This window comes from Andrographis paniculata, unplaced genomic scaffold (genome assembly GCF_009805555.1).
Source record: "Andrographis paniculata isolate CXL003 unplaced genomic scaffold, ASM980555v1 Contig32END, whole genome shotgun sequence".
Taxonomy (NCBI): Eukaryota; Viridiplantae; Streptophyta; class Magnoliopsida; order Lamiales; family Acanthaceae; genus Andrographis; species Andrographis paniculata.
In genome coordinates, this window is record NW_026137565.1 from 8,092,974 (window position 1) to 8,114,618 (window position 21,645).

The 21,645-nt window shown below is 38.9% G+C and overlaps 5 protein-coding genes across 17 annotated transcripts; 1 reads left to right on the forward strand and 4 right to left on the reverse strand.

Moving 5' to 3' along the window:
* Positions 1-109: 109 nt before the first annotated feature.
* On the reverse strand, positions 110-6,628 carry LOC127248058 (protein NARROW LEAF 1-like). Of its 7 annotated transcripts, none has more exons than XM_051270213.1 (7): positions 6,032-6,628; positions 5,494-5,613; positions 3,115-3,619; positions 2,655-2,798; positions 2,156-2,396; positions 1,116-1,616; positions 110-943 (listed from the first exon to the last, which is right to left on the reverse strand). In XM_051270213.1, exons 3-7 carry the CDS (start codon positions 3,610-3,612, stop codon positions 459-461), a joined length of 1,869 nt encoding a protein of 622 aa, XP_051126170.1. In that variant the 5' UTR covers positions 3,613-3,619; positions 5,494-5,613; positions 6,032-6,628; the 3' UTR covers positions 110-458. The 7 variants fall into 7 exon arrangements, with proteins under 7 accessions (XP_051126170.1, XP_051126167.1, XP_051126172.1 ...); XM_051270210.1 differs by having other exon boundaries at positions 3,115-3,624; XM_051270215.1 differs by lacking the exons at positions 5,494-5,613; positions 6,032-6,628 and adding exons at positions 4,041-4,114; positions 4,424-5,479 and having other exon boundaries at positions 3,115-3,624.
* Positions 6,629-6,974: 346 nt separating this feature from the next.
* Positions 6,975-9,517, reverse strand: LOC127248061 (uncharacterized). Of its 2 annotated transcripts, XM_051270219.1 has the most exons (7): positions 9,083-9,517; positions 8,867-8,916; positions 8,329-8,553; positions 8,072-8,248; positions 7,752-7,976; positions 7,449-7,577; positions 6,975-7,258 (listed from the first exon to the last, which is right to left on the reverse strand). In XM_051270219.1, the coding sequence occupies exons 3-7, from the start codon at positions 8,539-8,541 to the stop codon at positions 7,016-7,018; spliced, it is 987 nt and encodes a 328-aa protein (XP_051126176.1). In that variant the 5' UTR covers positions 8,542-8,553; positions 8,867-8,916; positions 9,083-9,517; the 3' UTR covers positions 6,975-7,015. The 2 variants fall into 2 exon arrangements, with proteins under 2 accessions (XP_051126176.1, XP_051126175.1); XM_051270218.1 differs by lacking the exon at positions 9,083-9,517 and having other exon boundaries at positions 8,867-9,041.
* A 1,018-nt stretch (positions 9,518-10,535) lies between these two features.
* Positions 10,536-15,681, reverse strand: LOC127248057 (uncharacterized). Of its 6 annotated transcripts, none has more exons than XM_051270208.1 (5): positions 15,321-15,681; positions 14,477-14,813; positions 14,190-14,306; positions 13,441-14,102; positions 10,536-13,350 (listed from the first exon to the last, which is right to left on the reverse strand). In XM_051270208.1, exons 1-5 carry the CDS (start codon positions 15,326-15,328, stop codon positions 10,902-10,904), a joined length of 3,573 nt encoding a protein of 1,190 aa, XP_051126165.1. In that variant the 5' UTR covers positions 15,329-15,681; the 3' UTR covers positions 10,536-10,901. The 6 variants fall into 6 exon arrangements, with proteins under 6 accessions (XP_051126165.1, XP_051126164.1, XP_051126161.1 ...); XM_051270207.1 differs by having other exon boundaries at positions 10,536-13,015; positions 13,097-14,102; XM_051270204.1 differs by having other exon boundaries at positions 10,536-14,102; positions 14,477-14,768; positions 15,321-15,680.
* Positions 15,682-17,407: 1,726 nt separating this feature from the next.
* Positions 17,408-19,464, forward strand: LOC127247265 (glycine cleavage system H protein 2, mitochondrial-like). Its single transcript, XM_051269049.1, has 3 exons — positions 17,408-17,659; positions 18,512-18,771; positions 19,054-19,464. Exons 1-3 carry the CDS (start codon positions 17,584-17,586, stop codon positions 19,180-19,182), a joined length of 465 nt encoding a protein of 154 aa, XP_051125006.1. The 5' UTR covers positions 17,408-17,583; the 3' UTR covers positions 19,183-19,464.
* Positions 19,465-19,487: 23 nt separating this feature from the next.
* LOC127247266 (sulfiredoxin, chloroplastic/mitochondrial) lies at positions 19,488-21,323 on the reverse strand. Its single transcript, XM_051269050.1, has 6 exons — positions 21,252-21,323; positions 20,834-21,088; positions 20,147-20,301; positions 19,981-20,014; positions 19,745-19,838; positions 19,488-19,538 (listed from the first exon to the last, which is right to left on the reverse strand). Exons 2-6 carry the CDS (start codon positions 20,898-20,900, stop codon positions 19,523-19,525), a joined length of 366 nt encoding a protein of 121 aa, XP_051125007.1. The 5' UTR covers positions 20,901-21,088; positions 21,252-21,323; the 3' UTR covers positions 19,488-19,522.
* Positions 21,324-21,645: the final 322 nt, after the last annotated feature.

Sequence of the window (21,645 nt, forward strand, 5' to 3'; positions counted from 1 at the left end):
ACTAGAGGCAAGCTGACAATGGGTGCATGTTGGGGAATGAGGGATTTATCACTCTTACCATTGAAGGCTAAATGACCAACTGATATTTCTATCATTCAACAGATGTATATATGTATATTACACCATGCAAATTTCTTCAATTTTTTATTGTTTGACCATTTCCACAGAGTGAAATAGTTTCACAACCAATACAGCCGTTATATATAATTATATATTGCCTCTAAGATTGTGTGACTCTTGTCTTGGCACACCAGCACACGTACATGCATACATTCATTCACAAACATACATATCATATCATATTGACCTTCACAAAAATCAGGGGTGAAAGAATAGTGAGAGTTCCGACAAATAATATATATATATATATTATATGTGTGTGTGGGCATAGATGAACTCCCACAGGGCCCTCCGTGGACTGATGAACAATGTAATTATGGTGGACGTGGAGGAGGAGGCTAGGGATGAGCTGGTGATTTATTATGGGTGGAGATGAAACTTGAGAGAGGATCAGATTGTTTTCTTCTCTTGGGCTGAGCTTCACTTTCACCCAACTGCAAGGACACACAGACCTCTCCCTCAGATTCATCACCACCACCTAACAAGAATAGGTTTTCCAAGTTGCCCCTTTTCCTCTGGCTCTGGCTCTGGCTCTGGCTATGGCCATTATTATGGGATACGAGAGATTTGCAGGGAAAGCTTGGGATGAATTGGTGTTCCACACTGGGAACAATCATTGCCTCTGCACAACCTTTAATGCAAAACTCTCTATCATCATCATCAGCGGAAAAAATATGGATTGTGCTCACAGCTTGTGGCACAGTGTTTTGTTCACACACACGTTCTACATTTGCCTTCACTTGCTCGAGCTCAGGCGACGCGCATTCTCTAATGCCAAACCCGACTCTTGCAGCTGATGCAATTCTCTGCTCTTGGAGTGCAGCTGCATTATAAATCAGGAAAAGGCAAAATAAATAAATAAATAAATCATGGCAGTCCATCTGGATGGAATGTTGTTAATGGTAAGAATAGTAGGAGATGGATGCTCATGCTATAAACAATGAAAACAGATAGATATAGATAGATAGATGTTGAATTCCGTTTTTAACACAAACCGTGGAGTCCTGCATTAGATGTGACAAGATCAAGCTCTAGGAGATCTAGAAGGCGTCCCAAATCAACTCCACTGGTCCAATTTTCGGGAGGTTGGCCAACTCTCAACTTTAGACGCCCGCGATTGGCTGTTCCGCCCCAAATGATACCAACTGGACGGGGCTTCTCACCATTTTGATCTGTCAGCAGAATAAGGCTTCCACTGTCACCTTCAAGGTCAAATGTCTGTTGATTCTCTCCAACAACAAGAAAATCAGTGAAGAAACATATTCCTTTTTCGTCGTTATACTCCAGAGAATAGGCCATTATGGTTCCAGTAGTCAAACCAGAACTCCTTCCAACTTTTACAACTTGCCTTCCAACTAGACTGCCAACACGGGACTGTAAATCGATTATATGAACATCACCAATTTCACCAATGCCTTTCACCAGTGTGGTAACACCGGCCATGTTAAAATCTTCAGCAAAAGGGATGAAGGCCCCATCAGCTCGAACAAAGGTCTCTACATGTCACACCATTGTAGCAGTTCAGGCATACATATAGTGAAACCTCACCACGGTAGTGAGACAGGGGAATCATTCAAAGGACAAATGGTAGCAAATAGAAGTATGCTTGAGCTAAAAGAAGTTCGTAAAAGTTTACAAGCATAGTTTAGAAACAGATTTACCCTCTTTTGTGTGTGTGCGTGTGTGAAACAAAAGATCACTCATCTATCAAAACCAGATTTTCTCTCTATATATCAATAATACAGTAGCATTCCAGATTCATTTCATTCGCGCACACGAAAGCTAATTGGAATGGGAATTTTCTTAACATTTCTATCTTCAGTTGCAAATATTATTGTACTTCAGAAAGATCTATGGCATAAGTACTTATTTTGGCAGATCAATACAGCACATAATCTTCTTTGTTATGCATATCATTATCCCTGACATATCAAAGGCAAAGCAGACTAACATGAAAAGCAGAAACAGGTTGATGCTTTGGTATCCAAACACAGACAGACAATTAACAACAATCTATGCCCTGGGAATATCGAACCTGGGTTAGCTCCAGCAAAAATGCCATACCAAAGGTAATCAGCTACAAATGATGTCGCTCTTTCCACAGCTCCTAAATATACCCCTGGTCCAAGACTTGGTGGCAGAGGGTGGAACATCTTCTGACTAGGGTAGTCCAGATCAACAGCCACATGCCGATTAGTAAGAAAACCAACCTGCCTATTCCCTGTTCTGCTTTTGACAATGGCACCCAAGGTCCCATAAGTTTCTTGGCTTGCAACCTAAACATGCAAGTTGTTAGACTACTAAGTAACTTAGTGAATTGAAAGCCAAAAGGAAAACCATTTGAAAAAACATTCTAGAAATGATTCATATAGAAAATTCCACAGTAGGATAAAGGTTCAGATAATGATAGTGATGACATTAACAAACCTCGAGCCACACAAATTATGAAATAAGAGAGCGTGAGAACTCAACAGCATGCAGTAGTGTATCATCACCAGAAGGAACAAACATCAGAAGCAAAAGGAATTAAATACCTGGGAACCTGACCCAATACATGGATCACCTCCCCCAAACCCATCAACTAGCTCAGTGTACAGTTGTTCTTTCGGGGTAGCTGCAGGCACTCCATAATAAGCAAACTCAACAACATCAACATCACACCAAACGCTTCCAGGCCCCTGCAAAATAAATTCAAAATGCATTCACATTTGCAGGCAAAATTTCAAAATTTCAATATCTAAACAAAATCTAATTCTTTGCAAGCTGATAAATATTTGTACTGTCAATCTCACGTGAAAATTGTGGAGTTTGAAATTTGTTTCCAGATCACATATATATATTAATAATAGTTGACAAAATAATAGCATGATAATAAATAACAGACAAAAAACCACGGCATGTAAATCTTCTGTTGTAATGTTCAGACAAAGAGGCTCTAGCAAAGAATGAAATTAAACAGTGAAAAATTCAGACACAAGTAACACATTGTTAAACCTCGAGGGCATCAGGTAAACGATGAGCTGGGTTGAGCCACTGCATGTGAACTTTTCTAGCAACAAAGACAAGTATTGCAGGGATATTGGTCAGCACTCCCCTCCTGATCCTAAAACCAATTGCCGTGCCAAGACTAAAGCGTCGCAAAAATTTGCTGTGAAACGCTCTTATGGTCATCAGTTCAAGCAAAGTAGTAGCTTGCAACCCTGTGGGGCGTCTGCCAGAAGTTTCTGGTAAGATCCCTTTCTGAAGATTCCCAAAGTAATGTGCCCTATCTTCCACATGATCACTTGTATGAAAAACTGGCCAAGAAAAGTAAGCAGCATTGTTATCTGAGAGCTGACCGCCTGAAGCAAAGGCCCGTGATGGTGAAGGGCTAGAATCGGGCATATTGAAATTATTGCAATGATTTCTTTCCAAATCAAGTGCAGATTCCTCTGATTCTGAGGAAACAGAAACATGGGCTCTCAAGTCGATTCTATCCATAATCTTGTCCATTAGTCAGCTATCCTACAGGTAAAGATTGAATTTATCAAGCTTCTTTAGTACAAAATAAGCAGTGGAATAAGATATCTTAGGCCATTATATTCTTCCATTCAAATGCAAAACACAAATATGTGAAAATACGGGGATATAAATGCCGAGCTGCATTTTCAAGATAACTAGATCCTCAACAATATAGTTTGTAAATAAACATAGAGTAAAGCTGGGTGATATACATACCATGAAAAATAATTTGCTATAATGTTGAATTCAAGAAATCAAACAGAAACTCTAGAAAAACTACTGAATGTTTTAAACATAGCTGCACAGAAATAAGTAACTGAGAAGGCAGAAAAGCTATTCAAAATCACATTTGGTAGTTTCGGAGGACATGAAAAATATTGTAAGACCAGGATGATAGCTGGTAGGCACGAATCAAATACCACTTCTGTAAAGCAATCACAATGGAAGGCCTTTGATTTCAAGGAGAGCAAAATTAACAGCAAAGACTTGAACACTGTCGAGGAGCAAGGTAAAACTTGTCATGAAAGAGCTGTGGAAATGGAACTCAATCAAACAAAGAGCAAAAGAATAAACCAAAACAGAAGAAAAGAGAAGCAAGTGGTAAATTTTAATCCCAAGGGGCTCATAACCAGATTATGAAGTGGAGTAATCATGGGATAGTTAGGATGCAACGCAATAACGGCTTGATTGAGATGATTAAGCAATCGGAATTAGACATTAAGAGGGGAAAAAAAAAAGCAATGAATCTTGGATGCATATTCAAATAAAGGTATCCTGTCAACAAGCAACAGGATTTTCATACCCTAACACAGAATCTCTTCCCAGCAAACATTCAGGACAATCTATTATAAAAAAGAAGCTTTCAGTCAGTAAGTCAATATTGCCACTCCGTGCAGGTATCACAAAGGAAAGCCAGACTGTGAACAGTTTCCCGGGTGTTTGTATGAGAGAGTGAGTGAGAAATGAATTAAAGGGGAAAACTAGTAATGAATAAAAGGGCAACAGATTTGGAAGGGGGCCTGTTATAGAAAGAAATTAATAACAATAACTAGTGTATTCTACAATAAATAAGTCGTCAATAAACCAGTAATAGTAGTAGTATTTGGCAGTGTCTTAAAAGAAACGATAATTGTTTCTCAGGAGTCTGCTTTTCAAGACCCTTCTTTTCCCCCTGGCCCCCATTTGCTGTCCCTACCGGCTACCATACTGGGACGCTCTTCTTTTTCACCACTCATCAATTGAGTGATCAAATGATGACACACGTTTCATCAATACTGAAGAGCAAGCAGTTGAAAGACATGAGAACTTTTTAATGGCGGACAAAGATGGTGAGGAGAAAAGGCGCGGGTGAGGCTAAAAAGATATTATTTTTCTTCGGATTCCATAGTTAAATTATATTTTTAGTGGCCCCTACATATTTGCTCCCTAAAAGTTCCACATCTGTTGCTCAAAATATACAATTCCCACTTATCAAACAATTTGGGGATTGCAGTATGTGTGCTTCAACGCATTCTTTTCCTTGCCCTTCCCGCTGATGTTTCTGTGATCTATGGAAAATGTGCTACTTTGATCCTTTGACCATCTATGTGATTCTTTAGAGTGTTAAGCCGCAGACTAAACAAGAAATTTTGAATTCAGCCAATAAATAGGGACTAGTTTCTCCAAGAATCATCTTAAAATGTTTAAGATGGCACAATACAAACACAATGAAAGAATACTGGCAATAACTAACGCTACGAGCGGCTCTCATACTAGTTCTCTAAAGCATTTATATTAAATTATCTGGGTAATCTGAATCGCTGGAAGATGTTGCAATGTTAATGTCTGGGATGAGATGGGATGGGATGTAAACCAAAATGGGTGGGGACTTACTTATTGTATATCTTGGCTGCCCTGGTATCGGTCATCTTATACTTTCCGCGATAATCATCCTGTCAACTCAGCTCATACTCCACAGATGATGTATCTCTCTTTAAGCTTTCTCCAGATTAGCTAAACGCGTTCCACAGTCCACATACAGGGAAGAAACAGTAACCTTCTATAGCACACTTGTGCGTGTGAATCAGAAGGGGGTGGGGGGGGGGGGGGGGGGGGGGGGGGCAGCAGAGAGAGGAAGGAGGAGGGGGACAAGAGGGGCTGCTGTCATTATCTATTCATTATCTTTTCTGCTTTTGTCACTTTGCATCATCTTTACTTCTTTTTGTCAATTATCATATCATCATCACTCTGGACTGGACTCCAATTTTCATCATAATTCCTGTTTAATTACTTACCTACTCATAGTCATACTAAAAATAGATAGACTAGTTATAGAATAATTATAATAACTCACCAACCTCTACTCTACACCACCACTACACCTTGGGGGTTTTCCAAGAGATAAAAAGGGAGGAAACACAAACATACATACCTACAATTGAGCAACAGAGGCCAACTGAGATCCATCCCCATTCTTTTTCCCTGGATGGGACGCGCACTTCATCATTTGCTCCTGGAAGGAAACCTCTGGCCTGGATTCCCTCTTCCCCCCCTCCGTTTTTCCATTATTGTTAGTACAGTAACAACTATTATTGTTGCTGCTGCTGCTGTCAATTCATTCATCGTTCCCCTCCTTGTCTGGATTCTGGAAGGGTCGGTCAATTCATTGATTTCTTTCTGGTGGGGAGGTACGGATCGGAGTAGGGTGGAGATAAGATTAGGAGGCCCACACGCCCAACCAACAAGCTGTACAAAATTATATCAATAATTGGCCCATTGGGCCCACCATTAGTTGGACGTGTACGCCAATTGCCAAGCCGACGCGACACCACCCACGACAAAATTATGTCAATCAGCCTCTCCTCCTCTGCACTCTGTCAGTCAGTCACTCTGCCCAACTATTTTCGTCACTTTTTGCGTTTCATTTTCCAACGAACCCCAGGGAATATTCTCTCTCTCTTGATTTTAGTTTTTTATCTCGTGATTGATTTCACCAAAACCCCTACCCAACCCGACCCACCTCGTGATTTTATTTGCAGGAGAAAGTAGTTTTACTGGATGATTTATGTTTGGGCCGACCCAAGATGGGTATCTATCTCATCCTCGTCCATCATCTATCAATTCAGAAGGCCTTCATTTTAGTAAGATAGAGAGAGATGATGAGCCTGAGTGGGTTAGGTAAAACCAATTTTCAATCTCTCCAGTCACCAGTCACCATTTATTTGTTGGCAATGACCGACACGCTTGGGGATTACTCTTAATAATAGTACCACACGACGACATACATAAGCTATTTATAAGCTTCAAGCACGCATACACAGTCAGACAGGTAGGCCCCAGCCCAGCCCAGCCCAGCCGCCGCCTCCATCTTCATCTTCTTCTTCTTCTTTCTTCAGTTGTTCATCATCATCTTCGTCTAGTTAGCAGAGGCAAACCTCTCCCCCCTGTCGTGTGGAGCAGAATAGTCGATATTTGGGCCATGTGGAATTATCCCGAATGGGTTGATGGAAGGATGGCTTCCGTAGTAGTGCTTCTTGATGTGTGCCATATTCACGGTGCTCCCAACTCCCGGGCTTTGATAAATGTCCTTGATATAGTTGAACATATTCGGATACTCACGCAACAACTTCTTGTTACATTTGAAGTGAACTGCGTACACCTGTACCAAGTAGCAACGCCTCATCATCAACTTCGTTCAATCAGTCACTATCCATTTACCCTGCCTGCCTGCCTGCTTCTTACTTCTCTCATTATGAAAAAATATCACACTGCAATCAACTTACTAACTCACACACACCCACACCACTTACTCATTATGTCACAATGTACCAAGTTTTTCTCGAATTTACCTCATCAAATCTTATGAGGGTAACAAACAGGCGTATATCAGCTTCGGTCAGGGTATTCCCGCACAAGTACCTCTGCTTGCTGAGTATTTCCTCACACTTGTCTAAAGCTTCATATAATTTTGTCATGGACTGCACAACCAACAAAAAGCAGCATAGTTTGAAACACCAATCTTAATAATCAGCTTCTGAAATACAAGATTGAGGAGTTCACAACTTCAACACAAAGAATAGCAGCAGCACCTGGAGCTAGAGCAGGACAGAACCGATGAGAACTCACTCGAGCATTCTTATAAAATAACTTACCTCATCATAGGGCTCTTGCTTCTTAGCAAATCCACATCTATAGACACCATTGTTAATCCCATCGTATACCCAATCATTTATTTCATCAATTTGGGATTGCAGGCGAGGAGGATAGAGGTCTACTCCAGCATTTTCAGCAATATCATTGAATTCTGTGTTGAGCATGCGAATTATCTCTGCACTCTCATTATTCACTATTGTTTTCTGTTTTTTATCCCAAAGAACCTAGCACAAACCAAGTGGGTGTGAATTCCTCACATTTTCACAAGGATGTCAAAACTTATAACACAAAGTTTGCTGCCAGAGGTTAGCACATATACCGGAACTGTGTATTTTCCAGTGTAATTTGAGCTTGCAAGCTCATACAGATCTCGTATGCTTTTTGCTCCATTTAAAGGATCTGGTTCTGCACCTGGTTCCTCCGTATCAGAAGATGGGAAAATCCATCCCATATGTTCATCGCCATCCTTGGTCCTTCCCCAAATTGGTTTGACTGACTATGAATGAGAAGCAGCAGTGCAATCAAAACTCATATTGATGAATTTGTAGAGATCTGCTTTAGAGTGTGAATGCTTACAGTGAAACTTATAGCTTTGTCAAGCCCTTTGATCTTCAGGTATGCAAGGCACCTGCATGCCCAAGGACAAGCATACGATACATACAAATGATACCTCCCAGCTTCAGCAGGGAAGGGAGAGTTTGGGTCCCTGGAAATGGAACTCCGAAAAGTTGAAGGCTGCCTAATAAAAGCACCCGTGGCTGACATCTCATCCAGAGAAGAGCGAGCCATGTGGATAACGGACTGGGAATTTCACCATATTCAAGCATTAGAGCACTACTTTCATAATCTTAAAACATAAACTTACACAAATAATTCATTCATTAAAAAAGTCATCTTTTGATGGTTACTAGGAATGATTAATTTGAGCAGATTACAACATAGAACACAAAAAACCCTGAAATCGCTTTCTCCCAATCCCAAGGAATGAACAGACGCGACCAAATATCAATCGCTTGATATGGATGGAATAAGCCTAAGATACCCTATAAGGAACTAACTACATATAAGCAACAAAATCAGGACATAGCGATCTTAATTAGGGAAGGAAAAATACCTTCAGAGAGGGTCGGTGAAGACGCGGAGGGATTCTTTCTCTGGTAATCCCTAGTGCAGCGTATATAGTTGGAGTTTGCGGTTTGAGGACAGAAGAAATCATGAATATCAGGATGGAGGTGCGGAGTAGTGCTCAATTATATTAGCATCCAACTTGTTAATAATTAATAATTGTTAGAATATAAATATAGAAAAGGTTAGTCAAAAGATTAAATACCAGCACTGATGATGCTATGCCATTGCCAATTGGAAATTGGACTGTCTACTCACTAGCGCCATCATTCATTCGTGACACATGCGCGGCGCCTCCTCCTCCTCCTCCGCCGCCTCATTTCCCATATTTTTCTAAGTTAAAGATGAAGACAAGCAAAGCATGGTTTGGATTGTCTCGAGTCGAGACAGAAGAACAAGCCGCCGGGACAGTCATCCTTATGCCTTTTTTGCCTCGCTTATCCATCCAGCCGCACCGCACCGTTTAATCTGATCTGAAAGCATCAGCCTTCCTATTCCTAATCCTAATCGTACATGGCGGCAAAAGAATGAGGTCAGGGAGCGCAGCGCGAGAAAGAGCGTAGGAGAGATGACGACGGACGCCATCGCAATCGAATCTGGCTCTTTTGTCCTTGCGGAATTATTAATGAGATGGATGATACCGGACCAACTCATGGTTAAGATCGGGTGTCCAGTCGGGTCGGGTCGGGTCCATAACTGACTGGGACACTAATAACATGGAAATGGACATCAATTTAAAGTTTAGTAGATCCTGACGAAGAACAAACCAGTTGTGCTAAGCTAAACCATGGTAAGGAATGAAATTAATGAAGAATATTCCCATATGCCATTCTTACTTTTACATATATATATATATATATATATAATATCCCGTACGTCCCATTCTCACATGGAGATGGAATGAGACCTGCTGGGCAGGCAGAGAACATATATATATATATTTATTTATTTATTTATTTAGCTTGCTTGCTACTGTATTGTAACTTGTAATTAAGTTCGTTCAAGAATGCAACTTCAGCTGCATGCATGCATCTTATATATGTCCATTGCGTTCTGTTAATTTATGTCTCTATCCTTCAAATTCTTCCCCAACCCAGCTGCACGTAGCTATTTTAATTTACTTCCAACGTGAGATCGATGATGATGATTTCGTTGTCAGTCATCTATCTCTAGTATTTGACTTTGGATAGGATGGAGGGGTGGATGGGGGGACATTAATAAATAAATATGTTGTACATGAGCGAGTGTGGGCAGAAGTTCTCATTTTTCGAACAAGGCTTGGCTGGCTGGCTGGATGGATGGCAAACTTCAATGAGTATGATTTGGTATATGACAATGGTGGAATGGCAAAAAGAACGAGAACCAAGAGTGGACAATTAATTATTCGGTGTACCAATACCATGTCTTATCTGAGACTGAGACCGAGCAGCACAACCCAATCATACAATACAAGCTCATAAACTTGGTTCCCTGTTTGTTTGGGTGTGTTAAACCTGCACCATACTACTCCCTCATCATGTATACATGTATGACAAAGTAGCACTCAGGGCAGGGGAGTATCCATATCAATTCATAGACTGCTGTAAATCATTATATAAATGTTAAACATATCAAATAAGCATTCAACAAGTCTGGCTGGCTGGGCAAGGCAATCCAGGTAATCAAAACATTCAATATTATAAACAGGAATTTCACATGTCTGTCACTAAAAGTAGCCCCATACGTGTTCTCAAAATGTAAATGTTTTATGCACCAACCATGCATGCCCGAGCAACCTGGAATAAAAGATGGACAGGGCACGATATGCACAAAAAGGGGCACAACACCCAACATAAGTTGCAAGCAAGCACGTAGCATGCATCTAGCCTAGCAAGAACCTGAGTGAATAATAATACCACCCTGGAGTGAAGCAATACCACCTTGCAGCTTTCAAATGTTTATTTTCTTCTAGCATATCAGCATGCTTGGAATTATCTGTTGCCTGGGAGAGTGGTTAAAATTTCTTGGCTATTAAGCCAAAATTCTCACTGCTGACATGTTTCCGTTGGGAGGTTTAGGGTCTCCAATGCTGCTCTTTCAAGTTCATGCCTTTTGGAAGATAACTCAACAGCTCCTACATTGTTCTGCACCTCAGTTTTTGATTGCTCCTCACTGTCGTTGCATTCTAAGGACTGATGAGCGTCTGCGGTTACCAAGTCCCCTAACCCAGTAGTACCATGAGGAGGTTTCGTGGTTACCAAGTCCCCTAACCTTACACCATTATCATCCCCAGAAGCCTCAGCTAAACTTTTACAAATTCCATCAATTTCTGAATGCTCTTGAGTATTGCATTCCAAGGACTGATGCACTACGGAAATGCCTACCCCCAAACTATCCCCAGGAGCCTCTGCTCCACTTTTACTATTTCCATCAATTTTTGAATGCTCTTTGGTAATGCATTCCAAGAACTGATGAGGCTCCACAGCTACCGAATTGCCTAACTCCGAACTATCCCCAGGGGCCTCTGCTATACTTTCACTAATTCCATCATCAGTCTTCGAAAGCTCTTTGGTATTGCGTTCCAAGGACTGATGAGGCCCCACAGCCACCGAACTGCCTAACCCCAAACTATCCTCGGGTGCCTCGGCTTCGCTGGTACTAACTCCCTTTAGTGTACTGTCCCTGTCAAGGGCCAGCAGCTGCAAGTTTTGATTAGTGCATACAGCATCTCTGGCAGTTTCAGGTTCTCCAAATACAGGCCTTACCAGCCTTCTCCGTTTCAAAGTCTTCATTGCAGAACCTTCTGCCATTTTCTTCTCTGCATCCATGTTTTTATTGTCTGCATTGGCCTCCATGGCCGCAACCATGCTTTTCTTCATATCACTGCGACGCTTAAAACTCACAGTTCTGGTCTCTTTAGGCACTTCTTCATCGACACTTCCTTCCATAACAAAGAGTGTTTCATCAATCTTCTCCTTTCTTGAGCAGATAGTTTCAGTATGACTCTGAATATGATTTTGCTCTTCATGTTCAGATTTTCCAACTAACTCAGTGTCGCCAGGATGCAGCATTTCCATCACTTCATCAACTGAGTTATTCATATAACAGTCATCATTGCTGTAAACATTAATGACACTTCTCTCTTCATCAACCTTGGATTGTCGACTGGAAGTCAGGCGGGTGAAAACACTTTTTCTGAAGCCACTGGAGTTGCAACTCTGAGGTTCAAAAACTCTGTGACATCCCTTGCCGTACATACTAGTACACATACTAGATAACTGAAAATCATTACTAGTAGAATCTGCTACATGGCCACAAACATCTACACCAAAATGATTCGCTTGAGAACCAATGGCATCATTGCCAACAAACATGCCCCTTTCCTGCCAAGAATCACACTCACGCACACGTGATGCTTTAGCAAGATCCCAGTGAAATGGAAATTGACTCTCACTTGACACAGAGGGATAAGCAATATACCCTCTCTCTCTTTCAGTATTTCTTTGATTATGAGAGGAGAGGGAACTTGAAGAAAGCCTAGAATTAATAGAACCTCTATAATGCGCAGGTGCATTTCGAGTTGTCTGCATAGATGGGTCAGCCTTTGGAAAGGACCTGTTTTGAAGAAAGTAACTTTGTCGGCATAATGCATCCGCTGGTAAAGCATCATCAGCACATTCAGGTGTTACATCCATCCCTCCTTTAAATACTTTTGATCCTGACAGATAGGGAGACATCCTCACGTGAAATGAATACAAATTCTCTAGAGAACCTTGGAGGTTAGGATTTTCTTGCACTGGACCTGGGTTCCCATTATTGGCTTCCATGGAAGAAGCATATCCATGAGAAATATTGGGATGTTCAGGTAAATATGGAACAACTTCTGTCATAGTTGCATCCTCATACATTGGCCTTAAAGGTTCAAATTTATGAGACGTGCTTAGCTGAGAAGACCTCTTCTCTAGTAACTTGTCAAAAAGTAGGGATGCACTCTCCTTCTGCTTGGAGAAAGAAGGGTTCTCTGAGGCATTTGGGCTCAGACGTGTGTGCATGGCCTCTTTATTTCCTACTCTCTGCCTCATTCTATACATCCCATGGTCATCAACTTGTCTATCAACAGTACCAAAATGATAAGATCCAGCATCCTTGATTTGGGCTCCTGAACAGGAAATGCCATCCATTGTGTTATCAGTTACTCTTCCTTCTGCAGTAGAATGTTTCTTGCCGTGAATAAGCATACCTGGATAATTCTCAGGGCATACAGAATTTTCATCCGAGAACCCTTCCACGGAAGATAGCACATGATTGGGCTCACTATGAATTATGGCATTGATAGGGATATTCTCACCCAAAGTTGCATTCTTTGCTTTATGCAAAAAGCTGGAAGAGCAATCAAAAGAACTGACATTTACACCAGATTGGTTCAAAGAATACCTATTTTCCACTAGTTCTTTTACGGAGTGGTGGCAATCATCTTTCATGCTCCTCGATTGCCTACAAGAATAGAACTTGTCATCATCATAACCAGTAAGATTAGTAAAATCACAAGTAACTTGTTCTCTGTGTTCACTATCAAACAGGAACCTGTCACCTTGATGCTTGCTTTTGCTCAAAGTATCCATAAAGTTTTCACTTTCGTATGCAAGTTCAGGACCATATCCCATTTTATAGAACTTGTTTGTCTGCATAAATTGATCATCATCAGTGGCCCCTTTATCCAATGGGCCCATCAAGTTATCAGAATCAGGGAAAGGATTATGAAACTTATCCAATTGATTTTCACTAGGAAACCGCTCAAGTCTGGATAGTTGTTTATTATCCAATCCTCTTACTTCCAAGGAAACCTTCGGAGAATTGACATGAAAGACATCTGAAATATCATGGTTGCACATTTCATGTTCTGCCACAGCATTACTTATTAACCTATTGTCATTATTGATTCTTCTTCGTTTGCCCAGATAACTAGCCTGATCTAAAGGATATAATTCCTCTTCAGCATTGCCACCATTAACTGGCGAGAATTCATCTTCATTGTCTCTACGCAATGAGTTCATTCGGAAGCCATGTAATGTAGCAGGTTTGAGCCCATTACCTTCAGTTGAATCCATGTATCCTATATTACTAAAGGGAGAGGTGTCAAAGTGTCTGTCCTCATAATCTATTCCATCAACTACTTCTGGCAGTTGCCGAGGAGGTAGCTTAGTTTTCAACTTCCTTGAAGAGAATAAACTCAGAAGCCTATGAACCTGTATAATAATAAGACAATAGTAAGTAACAATATATTTCATACCAATCACCTTAAAATGTGACAGGGGGTGCATTGCTTTTCACACCTGGTCTTTAGATAGACCAAAGTTAAATTTCTTTGGAGAAAAATAATTCTCCATAATCGCATCTCGAAACTCCTTCTCAGAAAGTGGACTGCAATACCATACTGGTTTAAAACAAACCTGGACAAGGAAGCATATCAGCATCATATAAATGAAGCCTATTGCATACATTAATGTTATTCCACATATAAACAATAGTTTCAATAAAGTAAATAAGATGAATTTCTAGGGCTTGAACTGCAACATGCAGAAGAAGGAAAGAGAATAAAAAAAATAAATTTGTGCCACACCTGTGCAGGAAAATGCTTCCCTGAATAACGGAATGCATTAGGAACAATATTCATTGCACCATCAGAGGAGGCCTGATAAACACCATAAAGTTGTCTTTTCTCGTGTTCAAAAAGGAACAAGATCATTCCAGCTTTAACACGTTCAACAAATTCAGACTTCGAAGATGGTAAACCAAAAATTTTGCGACTAAAGCACTCTTTCTTTGTCATGGTACTTGACATGAATATTGCACCAAATTCAGGAATTCGTCCAGCTGCCCAGTTATTCTCCTTGCTGTACTCCATTGGACCACTTGATAGCGTATGACCCCCAACAAACTTCAGAAAATTAGCATCACTAAGACGAAGTTTTGGAAGTGTATAAGCCCGAACAAATTTCAGAAAACAGCACCACTATAAGATGAAGTTAAGGGCATAGGCTTTAGAATATTCTATGAGTGCATGAAGCCAAGAAAAGAACAGGTTCGCCAGCCTGTAAAGTCTAGTAAAATGAACTTAAACATAAAAACAAAGTCATAACAAGATAAAAACTCGAACGGTCTAATGGACTTGATGCTTGGGTGATGAATGAGTGTTTTAGTTCAACGCATTATATTTAAAGGTGGTCATCTAGACTTTGTGTGCGATTCTGAGTCCACATTTAACCCCTAGGATCTATGATACAAGTAACAACCGGGGAAATACGCAAACTCTTAAACCAAAAGGAAAACCATTAATCAAATCATCCAACTATTTTTCAAGCAGCAAGAGGGAAAAAATAGCAACCCGGAAACAGCAATATCAAACAAGTATAAGCAAAACGAACGTTAGAAAGTAAAAGGTATTGAAACCAAAGCATAGCAACCTTTTCATCCAGCGGTGAATCAACTCGTCAAAACCAACGGGGTTCCGGCGCAGATAAACACGTCAAATTTCGAAAGCAATGGCACGTCGGAGGAAGACTCGAACGCGAACGAAGCGTAATGAAAACATGCTTCTAAAAAACTTTAATCGTGAGGCTACCTGTGTAGGAAGGGGGAGGGGGAGGGGAGAGTTGTTTACCCACGCAATAGCAATAGCAATAGGGTTCTGGAGAGGAGAGTAGATGTTGTGGCGAGGGCGAACAAAGGACGAATGAAGTTCCCCCGCAATGAGGAACGGTGTTGTGTTCATAAAAAGCCAATTTGTTAAATACGATACCCAATTTATGCCGCGGGCGAGCGAATAAAAGATTAGGGTAACCAAGAGCCGATAGAGACGAAACACATTCCCCTCCCTCCCGGATATAATAATAATAATAATAATAATAATAATAATAATAATAATAATAATTTAAGCACAAAATCATTGTTACATCTGCATGTCTCCCGGATTTAACGTCACTTGTTTTATTAAACCTGATTTGCATATTATTAAAGTAGATCGAAAATTTACAAAACAAAAAAAATAGTATAATTATCATATGAATTAAACTAATGGATATGATGTCAAATATTTAATTTAAAATTGAGACAAGGATTAATGATATGAATAAAAAAATATTTTAATTATTCATGAACAATTAATATTTACTGTTTATCAAAATAATGTCATAAAAATATAATACTCTACTATGAAATATTACTTTACAATTAAATATATTAAATAAAAAATAAAATAGAGGAAGCGGCCCATCCCACCAAACTCCTGCTGCTGCTGGTGCGGTGGTTACTGGTTTGAATCAACCACCCTCTCACGTCCCTATTTCTTTTGCCAACTTATCTTTTTCTTTTTAATAAAAGTTATATTTATTTAATTTGCTACGTGGGTAGGTGAGATTTGAGTTCTATCCAATAAATAAATAAATTATAGTACTATTTTTGTCCTATACAATAAAATATTATTTATTTATTATATTTAATATTAAAAATATATTTATATTTATATATTTTTATAGAAGATTAATAAAAAAAATGGTTAAAAAGATAAATGATATTTTTCTTTTAAAAAGAAGATAGTAGTAAATGTTTTTAAAAAAATATATTACCAAAGTGAAATATATTTGATGATTTTTTAAAAAAAGAATACTTGAATTTAATAGAATCAAGAGTGTAGTGCAAAATAGTACCCTTTCATACACATTCAAAGTGTTTTTTATTTTACTGTTTTTATTTGTTTCACTTGGAAATATTTATTTTATATTTTAATAAAAGTAAATATACATTAATACTAAAATATTTATAATTTTAAATTACAAATTGCAATTGCATATACGGTAAAGTCAAAAACAAAAATCTCAATATTTTTTATATGTTTACACTAATTAATAAAATAATATTATTTCATAATCAACTAAATATGCAGACCTAAAAAAATACATTGAAAAGGACCGAAGGAGTAATATTTTTATAATTAATAAGATTAATTTTTTATAAATAAATTAATAGCTTTTTATGTATAACTTTTTACAAATTTTTATTAATAATGTTTTTTTAAAAAATAAATAAAGTAAAAAAAAGGAAGACATTATCTTTATATGAGATATTAGATTCAATATATGTTTATAACAATATTAAATACATTAAGAATGTGTTTGTTTGAAATATTTTAATAAATTTATATTATTTATATAATTTTTTTTTAAAAAAATCAAATTTTAACACTTATATTTAATTTTTTATATTATATCAATTTAAAATTTTTAATATTAAAATTTCAATCCAAAATTCAAATTTTCAAACAATACACCCTTAAATATTTTTAAATAAAAATAATTAATCACATTTTATTTATATTACATCATAAAAAATAAATATATAATTTTTTCATTAGATTACTTCATTTCAATAGTATTTTAAAATTATTTCATTTAATATTATCTATTTAAATTTTTATGCAAAAAATCATATACCATATGTTGCACGATACATATGATTTTACTATTTATTTATTTAAAGGGAACAGTCTCTCGGAGACAAGAAAGGGTGGGTGCCTGACGCTGTCATTTTAGGTAAAAAAACACAGCACACAGGCCACAGGGGAGCATAGCGCGGCTCATCGAGTGATTCCTCTGCTGTATTGCATTGTATTGTGTTTGTGTTTGTGTTTGGGAGATCGATCGATCGATCGAAGGCGTTGTTCTTGCGTAAATGGCGTCGGGGTTGTGGGCAACGAAAGCTGCTTCCTACCTTAGGATCTCTATTCCTTACAGAGCCTTCGCCACCGGTACGCTTTATTTCCATATCTGCCTTCCAATTTCTTTCCCTTATTTCTTTTTCCTCTGATCTCGGTTATATGAATCTCCGTAATGGGCGTGGTATTCATTTCTTAATTAGAAATGGTGATTTGGTGTTTGTTTATCTATAAGAAAGGCTATTATTTTGGTTTTCCGTGTTACATATTTTGATCGGTAGGAGATCTCTTGTACTTTTTTATTACATTGAATGTGTACAGGAAAAGTCGGTGACGTTTTTGGTAATAGATCTTGAAGGAGATTGGGATTCCTTGCTTTGTTATATATTTATATGGAACAATGGTGAATGCCATAGCTTGCTAGAGTGTCCTGGTTGTCCCGTGACCGCGGTTCCATACAACTCAATCTCAAAGTATGAAATTCAGAACTGTAAACTTGAGTAATATCTCGAGCCACTGCCGGCACGTAATTATATATAGATGTTAAGCAGTCGTTCATGGCAACACAATTCAGATTTGGTCATACCATAGGTTTACTTAAAGAAAAGGCACCAAAGCTTCTGTATGGGGCTCTCTCACATTGATAATAATGGAGACATTTCAATCATGAATTCCAATAGTATCTGTTCTAATATATGATATTTTCCCCTCAAGGTGATATGAAAACAGAATGATGGAAAAAAGGAGAATTGAATTAGGTATCGGCTGTTTTCTTGATTCTATTGCTGTGAGTCTTGGCTGTGCTTGACAACTTCATTGCAATTTACGAAGTTCTGAATTTGTGTTAGTGACTTAGTTGGCAATATTCAGTTCATTTCATCATTGCTTCATTATCTTCTCTTTAACGCTCCTTCCAATCTGTGATGCTCCTCAACACCAATGCAGTCATCAAGGATCTGAAGTATGCTGAATCTCATGAATGGGTGAAAGTTGAAGGCAAATCAGCAACTATAGGCATTACTGATCATGCTCAAGATCACTTGGGGGATGTTGTGTTCGTTGAATTACCTGAGGAGGGGACTGCAGTCGATCAAGGGGCAAGTTTCGGTGCTGTTGAAAGTGTCAAGGCAACCAGCGAAGTAAACTCTCCAATCTCAGGGAAAGTGGTGGAGGTTAACACTAACCTCAATGATTCTCCTGGCCTGGTCAGTAAATCTAAAACCAAGTTCTGATTTTCGTAGATAGAGCTGGTTGCCATTTCATGTTTGGCCACATAACTTAACAAATGGCAGTGGGCGCGGGTTTCTTGGCCATTTATGAGTAGATAAGCTTACAATTATGATGGAAATTACGTCTGTTATGCATGCAATAAGTACCCAAATGCTGTTGTTTGTACAGTGGGAACATCACATCTTAGAGCTTGGTTATATTTCTGTGCATTAGTATCGCCATCTTACGTTCTGAACAACCTTAAGTTTACATTGCAGGTTAATTCAAGTCCTTATGAAGATGGATGGATAATCAAGGTCGAGGTGAAAAATACTGATGAACTTAACAACTTAATGGACTCCAATCAGTACTCTAAGTTCTGTGAAGAAGAAGATGCTAAGCACTGAGAGTGTGAAGGTACTGGAATACTTTCCACGTGGAGGGATCATTCTCCCTTCTTCATGGTCGTGACACAAGTCCATGTGCTGCTGCTGCTGCTGTCTTTCTCTCATGCCAAGTTTAATTCGGGCGTGTTTTAGATGAAACAATAAGCTTTCAGTACAAATAACATATTTTTCTACTGCATACTATTTACTGCTCAAGCAGGGCGATTGCTAGTTACTACTCACTGTATACATACATTGCAGTGTACGTTATTCCTTACTGATATGAATCGACGTTCTTAAGTTCAGTGGATGTTGGAGCTGCTTAATTTCCCTCCCTCAATATTTGGTGCTTTTACATGGCTCAGCGGAGATGATGCCTGCAACATTTAAAATAGATGAAATGTCTCTAACCCTGTTATATACAAAGGCAGTTGGGGTATGACAAGTTGTAATATGAAGAAAGCATAACTACAATGTACAATAGCTTCAAGGGATCATCTTGAAAGAAGGGTGCCAAGAAGGTTGGATGCAAACAATTTCAACAGCTATTGAAGATAAGAGATAAACTGTGATTGGTAGGCACCTTAAAGTTTCCTTCGTACCACGGCGAACTTTGCAGCGTATAGTTGGCAGGCCCAGCCGCTGGTGAGCTTCATATCTATGGCATCCAGAAAAGCCTAGGAGGACACACACATGCGCACGGGAAGAATCAAATCAGGATGCTAGGGCTACTAAAACTAAAGATATCCATATCCAGAGGGAGGTGAAGGTGTGTGCATGTGTTTGCTTTGCCTTGACAATCTTATGTTGCATACCTACCATAGTATTCCCCTTCAACCTCCAGCACATCAATCTGTGCCCATAAAAACAGAGAATTATACATGCATTTAGTTAGGCCAGTGGGAGTAAGATTTGATACGTAGGTTAATTATATCAGTGCATTGCCTAATGTGAAGCTGTCCTGTTCTGTCCTGATCTCACTTACAGGTACTTGAAGACCGATTTCACTTATACTTTCCATGAGTTGCTTGACTTTGTGGGGATCATTGGCTCTTGTACGCATCAGGGGTCTCCGAATTTTATCAAGAGGAAGCTCAAGAATCGCCGGGCCCTTGGATTGAGGTACACCAGGAGGAGACCCTGTAGGGTGTGCGTGTATGTAAATTGTTGCCATCAGATCTAAATGAGCAAATTAGAATGAGAATGCAAAATCGCTATCACGCTAAATCATTTGAGAAATCCCGCGCTGATCTCATTCATAAATGCAACAGAACACCACCAAGGAAGAGCACAGCTCAATGAACATCATCATGTATCCATCCTTGCCAGTAGTTGAAAAACTTTGAAGTTGCACCAAAAGTGTTATACAGAAGCATCTTGAACCGAGCTAAGCAAATGAGAGGGAATAATAATATATTATATGTATACATATATGCAGACAAGAATTGAACAAGCACTTCAATCACATATAATAGTAATATCCCCCCGGAGAATTGATTCCAGAACGAGAATTATATCCAACCGAACTTGAAGAATAAAAACAGGAACAAGTGGAGTGGAGTGCTAAGCGAATGATCCAGGTATTCGATTAAAAGAAGGCACCAACAATTCAATTCAATTCAATTGGAGAGAAATAGGTGGATGATGCAAGAGGGTGAGATGGAGAGAGTACCGTTGGGTGAAGCAGAAGCAGAAAAGGCAGTGATTTTGTAGGGCAACTGGAGGTGAAAGTTCGCCATCCCTTGCTTAGCTTGCAGTTCAGTTGCCGCTGGATCGGAGGGGAGTTGAAGCAGCGACGATACTGTATGTGTGTAAATATATATATATGTATGTATGGGGATATGTGGCTGAAGAGTTAATCACAATCCATGCCCAACCAGCAACAGAAGGAAGAATATTCTACCGGTACTCCGTTCCGTTTGTAATACTATCACCGGACGAATATATTAGTAAATAATTAAATAATTAATTACTCATAATTTATAATATTAATTTAAAATATAAAGAAAAAATAAGGATATACGGTAGTAATACGATACGCGGAATTTTAAGATAGATGATAGACGACGACGACGACACATATGACATACCTCTAACCTCTCATCTTTAACACCAGGCCAGCCACAACTTTTCCCTTTGAATTTATTATATGTGGGCAACTTTTAATCCCATTCCCTCCTAATTTATTGATGTCCAAGTAAATAAATACTCCTATATAGCTATACCTATACTTACCTCTTTTTAATACTCCGTAATTTGCTTGCATGTAGCTTTTGTTGGAACAATAATAATGGGAGGACAAAGTCCAAGCTGATTAAGATGAGAAGAGTGAATAAGGTCGAAAGTTATGAAGATGCTACCAAGGTTCCAAAGAAATTATTGAAGAGCGTCTCGCCGTCTCTGCTTAACTTGGAATAAACACGGCTACAAAACTGCTCTTCCTTCCTTCCTTGCAGTTGCAGGGAGAGATGCATCCATTGAGTG

Coding starts and splice junctions, on each gene's coding strand:
- LOC127248058 (XM_051270211.1), bottom strand. CDS start 3,612: ATGGACAAGATTATGGATAGAATCGACTTGAGAGCCCATGTTTCTGTT. Junction 2,799..3,114: donor GTTTACCTGATGCCCTCGAG/GTTTAACAATGT, acceptor TTTATTTTGCAG/GGGCCTGGAAGCGTTTGGTG. Junction 2,397..2,654: donor GTATTGGGTCAGGTTCCCAG/GTATTTAATTCC, acceptor TTGCATGTTTAG/GTTGCAAGCCAAGAAACTTA.
- LOC127248061 (XM_051270218.1), bottom strand. CDS start 8,968: ATGATTTCTTCTGTCCTCAAACCGCAAACTCCAACTATATACGCTGCA. Junction 8,249..8,328: donor ACAAAGCTATAAGTTTCACT/GTAAGCATTCAC, acceptor TCTCATTCATAG/TCAGTCAAACCAATTTGGGG. Junction 7,578..7,751: donor AGCAAGAGCCCTATGATGAG/GTAAGTTATTTT, acceptor TTGGTTGTGCAG/TCCATGACAAAATTATATGA.
- LOC127248057 (XM_051270203.1), bottom strand. Junction 14,307..14,476: donor GGAAGCATTTTCCTGCACAG/GTGTGGCACAAA, acceptor TTCCTTGTCCAG/GTTTGTTTTAAACCAGTATG. Junction 14,103..14,189: donor TTGGTCTATCTAAAGACCAG/GTGTGAAAAGCA, acceptor ATTATTATACAG/GTTCATAGGCTTCTGAGTTT.
- LOC127247265 (XM_051269049.1), top strand. CDS start 17,584: ATGGCGTCGGGGTTGTGGGCAACGAAAGCTGCTTCCTACCTTAGGATC. Junction 17,660..18,511: donor TTACAGAGCCTTCGCCACCG/GTACGCTTTATT, acceptor ACACCAATGCAG/TCATCAAGGATCTGAAGTAT. Junction 18,772..19,053: donor TCAATGATTCTCCTGGCCTG/GTCAGTAAATCT, acceptor TTTACATTGCAG/GTTAATTCAAGTCCTTATGA.
- LOC127247266 (XM_051269050.1), bottom strand. CDS start 20,900: ATGGCGAACTTTCACCTCCAGTTGCCCTACAAAATCACTGCCTTTTCT. Junction 20,302..20,833: donor TGCTTCTGCTTCACCCAACG/GTACTCTCTCCA, acceptor CACACCCTACAG/GGTCTCCTCCTGGTGTACCT. Junction 19,839..19,980: donor GGTTGAAGGGGAATACTATG/GTAGGTATGCAA, acceptor GTGTCCTCCTAG/GCTTTTCTGGATGCCATAGA.